Source organism: Diadema antillarum, unplaced genomic scaffold (genome assembly GCF_040938485.1).
Source record: "Diadema antillarum isolate AM-2024a unplaced genomic scaffold, OU_Dant_1.0 seq00000082_RagTag, whole genome shotgun sequence".
In the NCBI taxonomy this organism is placed as follows: domain Eukaryota; kingdom Metazoa; phylum Echinodermata; class Echinoidea; order Diadematoida; family Diadematidae; genus Diadema; species Diadema antillarum.
The window spans coordinates 1,590,448-1,607,222 of NW_027271175.1; the positions used below are offsets into that span (position 1 = coordinate 1,590,448).

Here is a 16,775-nt window from a genome sequence, read left to right on the forward strand (position 1 = left end):
GTCAGAACGGAATAGTCAGAACAACACAACACATTATATTGCAACTTCTTATCAACTCCCTTCTTCAAGGGGCTCATGTATGCCACAAAAACATATCAATTTGACAGAAAGTGAACCACATCATTAATCAGTCAAACAGGGCAAGCAACTTGCAAAAGTCGGATTATTATGAAACTGCCAATTCAGCATTGCCACTGCGTGCTATGATATCAAAATAAACATATCTGTATTTTACACATATCCATGGCACACTGACACTGATATTGCTTTTCAATCAAAATGGAACCTTGTTGAAAGAACATTGACACTATGCATTGACCTACCACTGCAGTTTCATTTTTTTTTCATATACTTATTTATTCATTTTTATTTTTTACATTTTTGCTTGCTACTATTTTACTGTTTGTTAGTCCTACTAAAAAAAAAATGTAATTATAAATCATTGTAATTGGACAAGCCCTGCAAAGTTAGTGTTTTATATGTATATGTATACCAATAGACCACTCTATGTTTCTTTTTTCTTGTACTGTAGAAGCAGATATTTTCCCGTGACTAATTTTTTGGGCTCGGCCGGTAAGAAGAGTTTCGTGGAATCAAGATATCAACTACTGGAACATATGGCAAGCAAAAATATTTGTGTGCCTTTTTTTTTTCGCTCTAGTTTCTGGTTGCGCGATATGCGCGAAAATTTCAACACTGCAAAAATTTCCAAGAATACAGAATATCTTTGCAACAGCAAGCACAACAGCATCAAGATGCAAAGCCAATCAGAGATTACAAAAAGATCACAGACTTCTGCATTTTAAACATGAGCTATTAGAGGGGGAAAACATTACCACACATTTCTAGTGATATGCACCTCATATTCTTTCAACAACTCAACAACTAGTTTTTCAAGCTGTCCTCAGACTTGGAGTGTACCTCTGCAATAAGAAACATGAGTTGGTGGCTACTTTTGTATGTTACATACTAAAATGCTACGATCACACGAATCATACACCTGAGCACACATTTCATGTTCCATGCTGTGACATATGTATAGTAATGAACTTTGATTGCCTTCACAAGCGTTTCATACGATTTTTCACTAAGCTAAAGTGTTAACAAGTGAAAAAGAATCAGTTATTCTATGAGGAATACACCATATGAGTGAAATATTGTCCGTTAATTCCCAATTTCCATTTGTTGTCTGCATTTGTTTTGCATTTTGCTTTTCTCTATTTTTTTTTTGTTTTTTGTCAGAAGTAAGGTGGGGCGGGGAAGGACAGGGATAGGTTTCATAATGCTGAGATGACTTTCAACTTATAACTTTACAATCTAGAAACTACATGACTGCTAGCAATAAGAGACAACCCTGAAAGCTAAAATAAAATCACCTCTTACTCTAATACATCACTGCATCACATCACATGACAGACACAGTTTATAAATGATAATGTTTCTGAGAACAACAACAAAAAATCTGTTGTATAATGCTATATCTTCATTACGCTTCTTATGTATTGTATTCTGTCGCTGATATTCACTCTACATGAATTAATTGTTACGAGCATATCACAAACTGCAGGCAAGCGTTGGAAATGCTCTGAATAACATTGCAACAATGGATCACTAGAAAGGAGAAGGTTTGATTACGCTTCCAATCGGCAGTCGCTGCGTCTTCTCCTTGAGACTTGTAGAATGGACAAGAATAATGCATTCCAAACAATCCATGTCATCGCAAAAGAAGAACTCCACAGCATGACTTTAATCTGCAGGTTTGCCCGGCTTCATTCAGGTACTTCATAGCGACTTCTCCGCAAACCAGAGATGCGGGAGGCAGGCTTGTTTTGAGTCTAGCATCAAGATTGGCAGGTACCTGCACGGGGCTACGCTCGGCCACGAGTCCCAACCTGTGCTACGATCCTGTTAGCTTTCCTGGCCGGGCTGTGGTTGGGGATGGGATGTCGCTTCCGGCCAGACCCTGGGTCTGCATGTTGACATCATTGATGATCATCTGAGCTATCTTCAGAGCCATCTCCTCCTTGCTCTGTCATAAAATCAGTATGAGATGAAAATGTTCATTCATCAGAGATGCAATCATTTATGATAGAGTTTAACATTGTGCATATCACACTGTGACATTAATCAATACCACTGCGATGAGGAAATGTTCTTCTAGAGAGCCCCATAAGCAAAAATATTAAGAGTGTGCAAAGGAATGGTGCAATGCAAGATAAAAATGTTATTCAGATATAGTGATTTATGATACAGTTTATTGTTGCATACTTGCATTTGAAAATTTGGTGTATCACACCCGCTGCCTTGAGAAGATATTTTTCAAAGACAACGAGATCCATCTGCGTACATGTTTAATAGGAGTGTGCAAAAAGATGGTGCAATACAGTGGGACATTGTATTATGGTGGGACATCAATGTCCCATGAATCGTTTGATAATTGGCAAAGTTATGAGATCTCATACATTTTGCAAACCCAGTGCAGCTCTTCTGGGAAGAGAAGCATGCGGCCATAGTATCTGGGCCCCGTTTCATCAAGAGATGTTAGGATGGCAACTCTTGCTGGAATGGCAACTTCCAATAGCAACAGCCAATCAGGAAGCTGGATTCTCATTGTTACCATGACAATTGCCATTCTAGCAAGAGTTGCTATCATATTAACTTTTTAAGAAACGGGGCCCTGGTCTATATGTGGGACCCCATGATGATGTTATTTTACAGTGTAAACTACAACTGCTGAACAAATAAATTGGTGTATGAAAGTACTTGCATGATGCATTTCTTCAGACAAAAGGAAATCATTCATATCTACAACAAAGCTACACAGGAGAGTATTTGAGAGAGATAGAGGATAGAGAGAAGAATAGAAATATGGAGAGAGAAAGAATGAAAGAAAGACTGTCTGACAGATTGGCAGTTACATAATCATATGAATAGATTGATAGATAGAAAGGTAGTTGAGAGATAGACAACTTGGTACACAGAGATACATATAATTCATGAAGAGAGAGAGTAAGATATTGGAGAGGGCTCTTTATCTTTACAACTTGTAATGCACCTCTAATAGCACCATTATGATTACACACCTTGTCTTCATCTTTGGTAACCAGCTTCTTGAGAGAAAACTTTGTGGATGAGTTCCTCTTCTGCAGGGACTCGGGGTCGGGCTCGTACTCTGGCACGAACTGACCCAAGTGGTTGACCTTTCCAAACATCATGTTCCTGTTTGCATGAGGTTGGGAGTTCCAAAGGGGTAAGGGGTAGGGGAGCAGCACAATCAAAGATTTTTTGTGAGGGCAAATGTTCGCAAAACCTTATGATTACAATACCTCTTTTCCACATTAAAATTAAAAAAAAAAAATTCTTGATTTGGCGATCTCACATCACATCTACAACGCACACATGGGGAAAACAGAAAAATAAAGTTAAAGAATGAAATAAAAATATCACCACTGATCCCTACAAATAATACTCTACTAGTATAAAACAAACCAAAAGGACCTTTTCATTGCCATGGAATGCTTTGTCATAACATAGACTACTTACTGGTATGTTCAATATAATGACAAAATTGTACATATAAAGACATTCACACAGACCACAAATGCATTTAAAATGAGTGATGCAGGTTTAAATTGCACCTTTCCCTCTTGCTGATAGCGCTACAAATCATCACTTGAAATTGATTACCACAGAGAAAAAAATCCACATCAAAACAAAAGAATTAGCTGTAGACATGAGATAAGCTTGACTACTATCCTTTTTGGAAAGCGTGCTGACACATTAATAAAGAGACATTGCTAAGAGGGTGTGGGTTTTTTAAATTGAAAGCCTATTGTACACGAAAACATGATGAAATAATCACTTACTGAGGTTTACTCCTCTGCCACAGGGAGTCAGGATCAAACTTGACGGGATCGATGTTCATGTCACCCTCAAACAGTTTGACGACGTTGCCCTCCGCAAGCAGTGTGTTGCGTGGTACTGTTCTCGTTGCTGGATCTGATGAGGTGGATGACTGGTCGTCATCAATTGCCGTGGCAATGGAACCGGTTCCTCCAGCCGCCTGTGCCTGCTCACTCTTTATAGTATTGATGAGCTCAGAGAGGAATTTGTAGTAGAGGTCGCTTTGAAGAAATCCTTGGAAATACATCTGGACAGAAAATTTTAAAAGAGTCATTGACAAGATGAGGGCTTACTTCACACTTCTCTCTCATCCATTTTCTATGCTACATGTACTTGCCGATTTACAAAATAGTGGCTTACTTTGCAGTTGAGTTAGGACAAAATATGAATTTAGTTGAGGCAGCCTATTGCTGTCAATCTTCAGATTTGAGACAAAAACATGACAACTCATATATCACTCCACATTCGAACAACTTTCCCTTCGTCAGCAGGTAATGCTGCTGCATATTACATCAAACTTGATTTCTCTTCAGTTAAGGACCAAACACACAAAAGAGACAGATCATATTTTCTTCTCCATTTAATTTGCCCTCCTTCCTTTTTTTTTTTTTTTTTGTTCTTCAATGCTGCATTCCAGACATAGTTTGGGTTTCATAGATTTCTTCCCTATACATGCCACAGTCCAAACCATATACTTCAGCATGCCATGACGTGAAATACCACAGAAACAAATGTAAACATTCTACTACGTGTAAAAATCGTCTTTGTGACTAGGAAATATCAAAATCGATTTATTAAAACAGCATTTGAAACATTTTTTGATATGCAGTCCTGATCACTCATGATGAATGCTTGATGTTTAGAAAAACTGTAACTAAGCTCAGGCCCCTTTTGGCTCCACTTTACTCTACAGGCTCACCACTATTGAATAAACAGTTTTCAGCAGCCCTTTTCTTTTTGCTACGAAACTGAAATAGACAGATTACTAAGTCACAAGGTAATTTTCTCGGGGTTGTCATTTCCTCATTCTCAAAACCATCCCATTTTTTGCAGCTCCACGGTGGTTATGTCTGTACTCACAGTTTCTAGCGTGGTGTACGCCTGCCTCATGGGAGCAGCGAAGCATGTGGGAAGGGGACCCCCCTCTCTGCATATATTGCTCTCAACCTCAAACCTGATGTTGTCATCAAATCCGATGGGGTTGGTGGCTTGGAGGGAGAAGTACCTGGTTTAACAGAGTGAGAAGCAAAAGATTATGTTTGAAATTTCCACACACAAGGTTTCAGGTCTTCTCACAAGAATATGATTATTTAAGGTCAATACAATGAGTACATGAACATGTAAGGATTTTGTAATGAATAGCAATACATTAACTGGATCTATGCTGAAACTATATTACTTTGATGACAAATCATGTTATAGATTACCCTACAGCTCCATGGAGATACACAAACCTTATTTCTAACCTGTACAGTTGATTTCAAACAATATTATACTTGAATAGCATGCCAAATATTCTCAAAACAATTATGAACCATTTTCAGAAATGAAAATACACATTCTTCGCAGGAAATAGTGTCATTTACCATAATTATTTCAGAAGATCAAGTATTAAATATTCATGAACATCCTGCAGAATGTATCTTCTTACAAAAGATACTTAACAAAAGATGTCAACAGTTTACATGAAAAAAACGAGTCTAGGGCAATTACCCCCTGCCCCCCCCCCCCCCCCCCGACCCTTCCCCTGGCCCTAATCCTAATCTTAATCCTGAACCTAATCCTAACCCTAACCCTAACCCTAACCCAAACTCCTAACCCTAAACTTAACCCTAACCCTAATCTTTACTCTAACCTTACAACTAACCAGTATTTAGCTGGGGGGTAATTGCCCGGATACGATGAAAAACACAAAGATCGGTGCCTGCAAAAATACAATGATCGGTGCCTGCATTTAATAAATCCTAAGCTAAAATTACACAACTGTCTATTTCTGTGTGTGTGTGGGGGGGGGGGGGGGGGGAGAGGTATGTGTTTGTGCGTATGTGTGTGTGTGTGTGCTGCAAAGGTCCTCATAATGGTGACAGAGTGGCCTTACTTGTCGTAGAGCACCATGGCATCGCTCTGAGCCTCCACCGGGTCGTACTGTCCCTGTTGAGATAGGAGGTGCTGCTGGAAGTTTTCTCCCGCCAGCCAGAACTGGAGGAGGTGGACGGCATTCTCTTGCTCTAGGTACTGGAGATGGTAAATAATCACCATTGGCAACAATGCTGAATGATAATACTGTAATGTCAATTCAAAAAACACTCAGACCTCCACAAAGTAGCACATTTCCACCCATAGGATCCAGACAGTGATCTGGAGCACTACGAAAATTAATCATCTGTTCCCTGTGTCATTATCAACACTCCTGAGAATAATTCATCCAAACCCTATCACAACTTTTTGAGCTATTTTGCAAACAAACTAATAAATCAATGCCAGCAAAAACACTAATTACTTTGTGGAGATAAAACAAACAATGATAATGATAGTGATGACAATGATGACAATGATAATGAATGATAATGAATGAAAACAACATAACGATGAAGACAGTAATGATAATAACCCTGATAACAATAACAATCATCATCATACAATAATAAAGCTAACTTGAATAAAAGCAAATGTGATGCCCCCTCCCCCCCCCCCCCCAAACAAAAAAAAAGGTTTAGCCCTGAAATTATGTTTGCCTGCTTCCTTTTCTTTTTTCAAATTGCAATTTGAACCTGTTTATAAGCTAAAATTAGAAGGCCACAAAAGAACAATGACTTCAATTACATAGTTACTCTTTTCTTACCTCCATGAAGTAGAATGTGGCCGAGTCATTGTAGAGGATGTCTGCTAGATAGACTCTTCCACTGGTCAGTACATCAATCTGGTATTTACAATGAAATTCACTCCTCAGGAATGACTGGAAATATCTGTCAAAAAAAATCAATGGGATGGACAATGAAATGAATCTTTTCACTGATCAGCGCCTATATAATAATCTGTTGTATTAAGGTTTTTCATAGTGAGAATTTCTTCTTTTTAAAAGAAATAAATAAAATAAAATTGGATTGACACATAAAAATACAAAAAACCCTAATTTTGCGAGAATAATATCCATTACAAGGAAAGAGATATTGTCACACAAAGTTGAGAATATGATAATCAAATGAGAAACTGTCAGTTTGTTCGGGTTTTTTTTTGTTTGTTGTTTTTTTGCTTTATCTATCTTCTTTAACTGTAATTGAATAACACCAACCAAATGTATACTTGTGCTCTTCTCATAGTCACATCATATAAGTAACAAGTGTTCAATGTAGGAACAACTGACTGAAGTTTTACTCTTCATGGCATCATACACAAGGGCCCAATAAGGCACTTCCTGGAGCCAGTAAGAGTAAGACTATGAAATATTTGCACACTCCCATGTTTGACAAAGAAATTCCAAGCCAAACTTACTGCTTGTCCATCAGCATGAATGCATACTTCTGTGCATCTTTGAAGCTGTCAGGATCAAATTGTCCATCTTTGGGACAGATCTTGCCTGATTAGGAACACAACAGCAAAACAAGGAAGTCAATCAATCACAGTGTCAAAATATAACCTATTGAATAATTCCCTAAAAGACCATTCCATAGATAGTTCTTGTCACACGGTGGGTTGAAATTATATGCTTACAGATGAAACTCTACTCCGTAAGGAATGAAATACATGTATCATAGACATTTTTAGTTATGTGGCCAACTCATAAATCAGTGCCACAATGAAAATCTATTATTCCAAATTTGATTCTGTGCATGATTAAAGCACATACACATGTAGTTTTACTCTTTTGTAATGGAATCAATGTCAAAATTAGTAAAATATGTGAAGGTCTCAAAATACAAGCAATAATCAATTTACACATTTAATTCAAACCCTGAAATCTTACATGGCACTACACACTATATGCATCTATTTGTTATCAAATCAGATTGACACACAGGTGAAATACTCTTTGCCTACACACATTTGTAGTAAAGAAAAAAAAAGACGTTGGATACAGAAGGTTAAAGGGGGAGGTCCCCTTTTGAATGCTTCATCCTCCCTTACTTACTACAAATCTTCTATAATTCCATCTGAAAGTCATGGATTCAAGTGTCTAAAGTCAAATTTGGGCACAAATTTCTGATTGGTTCAGCAGTGAGGAGATGTATTTAGAATTATCTTTAATCTACTTGAAATCTACAGAGGCCAGCAGAATTGGGAATCTCAAACAGTCCAACAAGAGGGCACTATACTGCTGACCCAGCTAGCTACTCACCTATGATATCTAACCGGATCTGTTCTGGGACTCCCACAGGAGCTATGGCATCCTTGCAGATGTATCTCGTGAAGATGTTGATGGCATCTCTTTCTACAGCTGTGCATCAGGCAGGAAAAGAAAAGAAAAAATCAGAGACAGGAAACATCATCAATGAAAATGGCATTCAGCAGATGCATGGCAGTCTATTAAAGACAAAACTGTCATTATTTTGGGAATCAAAAACTAAACATGCAAATATTAGGGCTTTGACAAGGATCTGCATTTAATTGGCATGTACATGGAAATGGAGAATGCCACAAAGTGGGCACAAACTGCATCCTACTGAAACCAGGAACCTTGCAAAATATTTCCCTGAGGGATTTCAGTCTCATACTTCCTGCATTCTGTAATTTCATACCTGTATTGTTCTTGAAATACCTAAGAATTTTGCACAAGAGATACACACTGCCTTACTGCAGTTGGATAAAATCACTACTTTTGTCTATTTCCAATTGTTCTACAGCAGAGGACATCAAAAGCACAGCATAGAGGACCATTATGAGTAAAGCTAAAATTGTGTTCGAGACATTGAAGTAGATATATGATTAGGGGCCTGGGACAAGGGTGTAGTGTTTGGTAGTGGAGGCTGCCAGCTTACTGTGTTAACCATACCAATCAAGTCAAGGGGTGACTATGGTGCAGATATAATCATTATTTTTGTCCTCATCAAATTGGCAACTCTGAGGTTTACTGCATGCAGTATCCTTTAACAGCAAAAGACTAGATTGAGCTGGTTAACTTTATCAAATCTGAAATACCAAACTCATCCAAATTGAGAAAGAAATCTGATGTGGTACATCAATCATCAAACACGTGTTGTCAATTAAAGGACCAATAATGAATGAAGATACAGTAAACCTCGCATGAGTCGAAGCTCTCGGGACTGACAAAAATGCGTCGACTTAAGTGAACTTCGACTCTCGCGAGAGTCGATATTTTTTCGACTCACAGTTATGTACATGTATCATAGTACATTCGCATGCATGTGTGTTGTGTGTGTGTGTGTGTGCGTTCGTGTGTGTGTTTGCATTCAAATTTGTCTGTTCTTGAAGATAATGTTCTTATTTTGTTCTAACTTGAACATGGAATTTGTATCAATACCTGTACTAGTAGTTAAACGTAGTTCTGAGAATGTCTGCGCTAACGTGGCAATGTGCATGTGCTATGTCTATGGTGCAACAAAGGTAGCCATCTCTGTCAACCTACCCTTAGACAAACACTCTCCCAGGCCCATCCCACCTCCATTGAACAAAACTATACAGCCAGCCGGGCACGCACTAACAAGCTCCGCCCACTTGGCCTGTCACTAAAATATTAAAGCAGCGATTGGTTGACCAAGGAGTTCTGGCTTGACATGGATAAATTTAGTATGGATGTGCTGTGTGTATGGATAAAGTATGGATCGATGTGCTGTGTGTATACATGTATACATGTGTACGTGTATACGTATTCGACAGCGCGTGCGAGCGGTACGGTGAGTGTGCATGCTTACCGTACCTGCAGCAGGTCAGGGACGGGGTTCTGCGACATGCCAATTTTTTTTGTTCTCCTCTAAATGTAATGAGAATGCCAGAGAAATCTCCTTCGGCTCAAGTGATGTAAACTACGTGTATTTCGTACTAAAGGGACTGAATGTTTTACTTCGACACAGCCGAAATTCGACTCTCGTACTTCGGCTTATCCGAATATTTCTTAGAGAAAAGTACATGGGGAAAAATCGGGACTTTTTATTTTGCTTCGAGTTAAGTGATTTTCGACTCACTCGACGTCGACTTATCCGAGGTTTACTGTACTTAGAGGCTTCTAAAAATTGTGCAACTGAAGAGAGAATGGTATATACAACGCACAAATGTATGTCCGAAATATGGTTCAAGTCAAACAAAATATTTTATTCTACCCTATGAGACATTAACAATAAATATAAAAAAGTATAACAAGATTCAGCAGGAAAGAGGGGTTTCTTGGACTTGACATGTCAAATGAAATGAAGCAAGATCACATTAACATCTAGAGGAACTGGCAATACAATTTTTATCCAGATGCCTCTTGATTTTACATAATCGAAGGGGAAATCAAGGTCCTGTGAATGGGAACTGGTTCATTTCACTTTCATTCATGTTTGTTCGAACAAAAAATACTATGCAGATACCAGTTTTTGCACATAGAATTCACTTCTCATTCTATTGCTATAAAGTACATCAGCATACTAAATAACAATTTTATTCTCTCTGTACATTTGGAGTACCGGTAGTAGAAAGGAAGAAAAAAGTGCAACAGGCTGGCTGACCTACAGGCAATATTACTGAATTTCTTGCCAATAAAATCATTGTTGTGATGACTGCTTTCACCTAAAGCATGTATGTGGAGAAGCATGAATGTTGGGTAACGTAAGTTACAGCACGACACATCTAACATGAAATTTAAATAACATACCCTGGTGCTGAATGCCATATAATATGTACGTACATGATTATTCATGTGTGTATGATAATAGCAGATTAAGTGTTATAACCACAAGAATGAAGAGGTTTAGAATTTACCGGTCCTTGGATCCACTTCCTTCCACGAGTTATTCCGCCGGTGGCCAGGTTCAAACCCTCCCTCCGTTTTCCCACCGAACATCTTCCCGACTCCGACAGCCGAGTCTGACATGGCTCTTGTGTGAGTCTTTGACTTGGTTGGGGAGCCGGCGGGAGAAGCATTCTGAGTCACTTCCTTGCTCGGGGATATCGTCGGCTCCACCACCTTACCGTCACTGTTCATTCGACTCAATGCACTGTCCTCCTTTGTCCCTTCACCTGGCAAGCTAATTACATTATTATTCCTAGACTCTTCAATGATCCGCTCTGTAGCGTCCATTTTTGAACTAGGCACACTCACTCCATTCCGACTGGAAGTGGACGAGTTTGTGTTGCAGTTTTGATCGTCAGTTTCTGATCGATCTTCGGGGATTGTCGTTGTCAGATGGCTTCCCATAGTGCCGGTGCCGGCACTCATCGAGTCCGTTCTCATTTTCGACCACGAAGCATTGCTGAAGCTCTCGGCGGCAAGCCAGAATTGCACAAGCTGCTTTCTGTCGCACGAGGCCATGTACTGGATGAAGTAGGGGAGTGCGCCATTGTCATGCAGGACTTCATTGAGGCTCTTGCACAGTCTCGACCGATTGATGGGCTGGTCCGTCTGCTCTATCTTTCCAATGCCTGAAGTGACATTACAGAAAAGAAATTCATCTGTTGCTGTTCCTATCATTGTTGTGGTGGTTTTGTTGTTGTTCTTTTTTTTAATGTTGCTTTTACATGTTCATGAAACATTGAATATCAAATTCATGCTTATTCCTTCCTGAGCTTCTTGAACCCTGTTTTGTCTCATTTGATTCTTTATACCTTGTAAATGCACATTAACATTTATATACTATGACAATTATGGCAGATATAAAATGCTTGATTTCACAAAAACATGTAATACACAAAAAAGAAAAACCCAATAGGGAAGATTTTTAGACTTAGGTAAATAGCCTATTTGATAAATCTGTGCACAATCTGGTTGTTTTTTGCTGTTAAACTTACCTTTACCCAAGTCCCCCATAGCATCATCCTCATCACTGATCATCCGCTTCACCGCAATGCCACTTCCTCTCTTGCTGGCGGCCAAGGCTGCGGTCCCATCATCGATGATATCCGCCTTCGACGGGTCTGGAGGGGATCGGGGCGGTCCTTGGCCCGGAATGCCTGGAGCCCCTCCCCCTGGTATACTACCATGTTGACCGTGGCCGGTCGTAGTTATTGCTGTCATCGCTGCAGCCCCTGCATGGTGGAAGTTGCCATGTTGGGGCTGTGCATTTGGGCGGCCGCTTTGCGGGGCCTGTTGATGAGTCGGTTTGCCCCCTTTCTGTTGCAGGCCTTTGACAGCTGGGTTCTCCGGCTTGGAGCTCTGTCGCACCACACGCTGCTGGGGCTGTTTTTCTGTCAAAACAACAACAAATACACATCACACCAGATGGCTGCAACAATCTACATATTTCACATGATCTTTGTGGGAACAGGAGGAGCAAGCATGGATTTGTTAGACTTGGGGTAATATATTGCACCACAAAGACATCCTTCAAATTCAGTGGAGGTACAATTTGCAGTACTGTACATTTGACAATACAGGAGAATTTTCCTGCAGGTGTCAGGCAAGAGGAAATATCCAGCTTCTACATCATTCCTCATCTTTTACACAGAATGTTCATAAGAAAAACAAGGAAATGAGATAGATCTATCAAATTATAATTTTCACATCAATTACAGTGAAGACATGTTAACCCAAAGCTTTTAAAGGATCTCCAACTCCATTCACTTCCTGAACCTCACAAACTCATCATAGAATATCAATCCAATGCTTCACAAGATTAAGCACAGCAACATTGGCCTCAAGCTGGAGCATGGAAGAAATTTTAATAATAGCCCAACACAAGCAACTTGAACCTTGAATCTGGAATGGACAATCCCTGCAGCAGCTCATAGAAAGCTAAACTGGGATGGATTGTGCAATGGCGACACTGGCTGATGGTGCTTTTAAGTGCTTCCACTATTTACAATGATGGCAAATGCGTGCAAGTAAAAATTAATCTGTCAAGCACCAAGAGGCATGTCAACCCAAAGTTTGCATCTTGATAATTACTCTGGTTATAGTACATGTACATGGTAATTAAACTGCACTTACCAACTCTTTCTTTCACACTCCACATACAACCTGTAGAACAGCAAGATATTGGATTTGGAACACACTGCCAAGGAATATCGATCAGATTCAAAACTCTGACACATTCAAAGATGTGCTTCAGTGTCACCTCTGTTGTGATCAGCTACACATCAGTGAATAATTACAGTAATACCCCATTTGTGGCAAGCTTTGTGCAGGGTGCCTGTTTGCGGCAAGGGCCATTTAATTCATTGATGAAAAGGCCCAGTCGGGTGTCACTTCCCATAACACTTGTGAGTAACTCCTGCTTGTTGTGTTCTAAAGTGGGAATAAGCACACATGATGTTCATCAGCTGTTTTATTGATGAATGAAAGTGCCCCTGCCAGAAATAGGCACCCTGCCGCATATTGGGTATTTTACTCTAGGGTTCTACATCAATCACAGTGGCAGTGCTAAGCCTGAGTGATTGTGATATTCTATCACAGCTTTTTTCAGCTTGTCCAGATCAAGAAAAGTTATAATCACAAATTATTGTAAAAAACCTGCACCTAGGGCTAGGTTCAACCTCCCATGCCAAAATTTGACAGCACACAAAAGCATAGACAGAAAGATCCGTCTGTCCGGAGGACTCTTTTATATTTTGCCATTAACGCTGTCCTCCGTAGACAGACGGAAGGTATCAGTACCCATTGCTGTGTGGATGTTCTTAACCACTGTCTCTACGGAAAATTGGGTGAGGTACCTCACCCTTCTCGATTGCGTCAAATTCACGGCCCTAGGTCAGCAAATTTAAGCTTGTATAGTGAAATTAGCTTTTTAAGAATACATTACACTCACCAGATTAATGAATAATCCAAAATTTTAGTAGAATTTTCAACGTAAAACACAGCCTGTTGCGTCGTCACGTTCAAACTGCAGAAACATACACTATGAATCTATTAGCCAATCACATGCGAGGTAGTTTCTACGTGTTTGTTTCACTAAAACACGTACCTCGCATGTGATTGGCTTACAGATTCAAAATGGCGACTTACTGCTTGCGAACGGCGATGTTGCGATATCAATAAAATTTCTGCGTTATAACCGAGTTTATGTGGGTATTTCGATTGCACAATGTGAGAAATTTATCCCAAATATTGCTGCATAATGTGTCATGTCATGTCAAACTTGTTTGAACGTAAAAAAGCTGTCTGAAATTTGGTTTATCGTAACGTTTGATCTGTGCACGACTGCTCCACACAGGAGCCGCAATCATTGACTTCGGTCTGTATACGGAGGGGATCCGTGAAGCCAGACGCAGTCTCCGCGGAACAATCCCCGACGGACAGATACAGACCGATCTTTCGGCCAAACAAAAGCATAGGTTTCTACATAGCTACATGGAGCCGGTGGTCGAATATTGGACAGCACTTAGTAGGTTCTAGACCTGTATAACACTAATGTCTGAAGTAGTAGAACCTCTAACGTTACTAGTTGAATTCTGAGCAGCTTGCTCACTATTCACTGTTTAGAGCAGACTGCAAATATTGATTGTTGTACGAGTATGGAGCTTTTTTTAAGCACTTTAGCTTTGAGGTGGAAGTTGCCTGATTGTTGGACTCTACCGTATTGGAGCTTTAAGTGGATAAGCTATTAGTATTATAATTAAATTTAGTAAGCTTTTGCCTTTCTTTGTTGGCCTTTAAAAAAGTAGACTGCAGCAATTAAGACCTGGGGCCGTATTCTGAGAGCTAATTAAGTGTCTGATTAGCACTTAATTACCGAATTGGTATTCTGAGAGCATGATTAAGTAGGGGGTATATTAACTACCATAGCAACAAGCGTTTTGGCGGGAAGGACCTACGCGTTTGCGCGTATCAATGCGCGTGCACCTCTGAGAGGACTTAATCACAGAGTTAATTACGAATCGGTATTCTGAGGGTGTAATTAAGTATGAAAGTTAATGGAAAACTTAATGATACCAAAGAGTGTCATTAACTGCTCCGATATCACGCATTACATCGTGTTTCCTCTGCCACAACGATGCTTACCGTCTTCGGTAACCGAGGAGCGGTTGAATCTTGTTATTATGGTATCCGTAGAATTCAGAGAAAAAAAAAGAAATATAGCCGATCTTCGAGGAATTTTGTCATTTTATGTGAGCAAAGAGGTTGAGATCTTCGCGTGCGTAGGTGAGGGGTTGTAATCAAACACCGGAGTGTGCGCATGGAGCTCTTGGGTTGTAATTACAGGGGGCGTGCAGGAGCGCGCATTGAGGGCATATTTGCACGTGTAATCATCATTTTGGCTTCTAACAACGCGTCTGATTGGATGGAATAACAATTAGATGGGAGGGACCTAAGATAATTACAGGGGACTATACCTTAATTACGTCCTCAGAATACCGATTTTGGCCATGATTAAGGGCCTATTAACTTCACGACTTAATCACGAAGTTAATTACAGACTTAATTACGACCTCAGAATACCACCCCAGCTTCTTGTCAACTTTTTATCAATCTTGGATCTTGGATTGGTAGCCTCCGGAACATTCCACTAGGGAATTTTAACTGGAGGTGTGGCTTTGAGTGGTCATTACTTTCGGTTAACTGGGTTTGTGGTTAGTTGGTTGAATAGTTTGCGCTTAAAAGCATCAATTGTGTTTGCAGAGACTACAGTAGAGGGGAGATCGTTCCATTCTTTTACAGTTCTTGGAAAAAATGAATTTGCGTAAACATCAGTTCTTGTATGATTCAACTGAAATTGCCTGTCGTGTCCTCTTCTTATTGTGTGGGTCTTTGGGTTTATGTATTTACGAAAGTCAATATCCAGGGTCCCATTCAGCATTTTGTAGAAGCAGGTTAGTCTATTTGCCCGTCGTCTCTCTTGTAGTGGCGACCAACCAAGTGAGTCTTTAAGCGATGAGACACTTGTATCCTTGCCATAAGTTGATGTGGTGAACCTGGCTGCAGCATTTTGGACTCGTTCAAGCTCTTTGATGTTTTTAGAGGTGAAAGGGTCCCATGCTGACGTTGCATAATCCAGATGAGGCCGGACTAATGTCTTGTAGAGCTTTTCTTTACTTGATTGTGAGGTATGGTACGAAGTACGATGAATGACGCAAGCAAATATTACTGCCTGTTATCAAAGTTCGCCATAAAATCTTTCATCCATTTCATCGTGTATTCAGTAGCACTCAGCCCTGACAGAATCTAACACAATCGAAATTCATCACAGCTAGCTAGCTCATCTCAACAGCTCACGATTAAACACCGGCGGCTATCCACCACCACACAGGCACAGTGTAAACAATTACAATGTCAATGTATGAACTTCCCAGATCAGATCCTAAGGTAAGATACGCATGCAAGCTATTCAGCGCACTACACTAGCCGCGGCATCGCCACACACAAGCACAGAGCGAACAAAATGGTGTATTTTGGTGAAATATCACAGGTATGACCACAATCACGCGAATTCAAATCATATTTACCTGATTTCCTCTTAAACAGAGGCATAGTGCTGCATCAAATCATTATCAAGGGCATGTAAACCGACAAAAATTGAAGACGATCCCGGAACATCTAAGCTGTCACTTTTGCGACGACTGCGTTTATCGTGTATTTCGATGGAAGAGCGCCAGCTATCAACAATGGACACACAGTGACCAGTGTGGTACGCAGGCGTTACGCAAAAGGGGGCGGGGCGGACTGAGAGAGTCGCGCCCCTTACTGTAAATTAGGAGGAAAAACCTATTGTTTTGTATTTCTCCTAACTATTCAGGGTAACTACAGAGAATCAGGAGTTGGTTCTTTTTTTCTTTTTCTTTTT

At 40.0% G+C, this 16,775-nt stretch overlaps 1 protein-coding gene across 1 annotated transcript; it reads right to left on the minus strand.

The window, feature by feature from the left end:
- Positions 1-1,689: 1,689 nt before the first annotated feature.
- Positions 1,690-16,544, minus strand: LOC139726249 (A-kinase anchor protein 10, mitochondrial-like). Its single transcript, XM_071637314.1, has 11 exons — positions 16,438-16,544; positions 11,848-12,243; positions 10,822-11,481; positions 8,240-8,338; positions 7,396-7,480; positions 6,746-6,869; positions 6,002-6,138; positions 4,984-5,128; positions 3,867-4,150; positions 3,084-3,219; positions 1,690-2,029 (listed from the first exon to the last, which is right to left on the minus strand). Exons 1-11 carry the CDS (start codon positions 16,460-16,462, stop codon positions 1,898-1,900), a joined length of 2,223 nt encoding a protein of 740 aa, XP_071493415.1. The 5' UTR covers positions 16,463-16,544; the 3' UTR covers positions 1,690-1,897.
- Between the last annotated feature and the right edge of the window lie 231 nt (positions 16,545-16,775).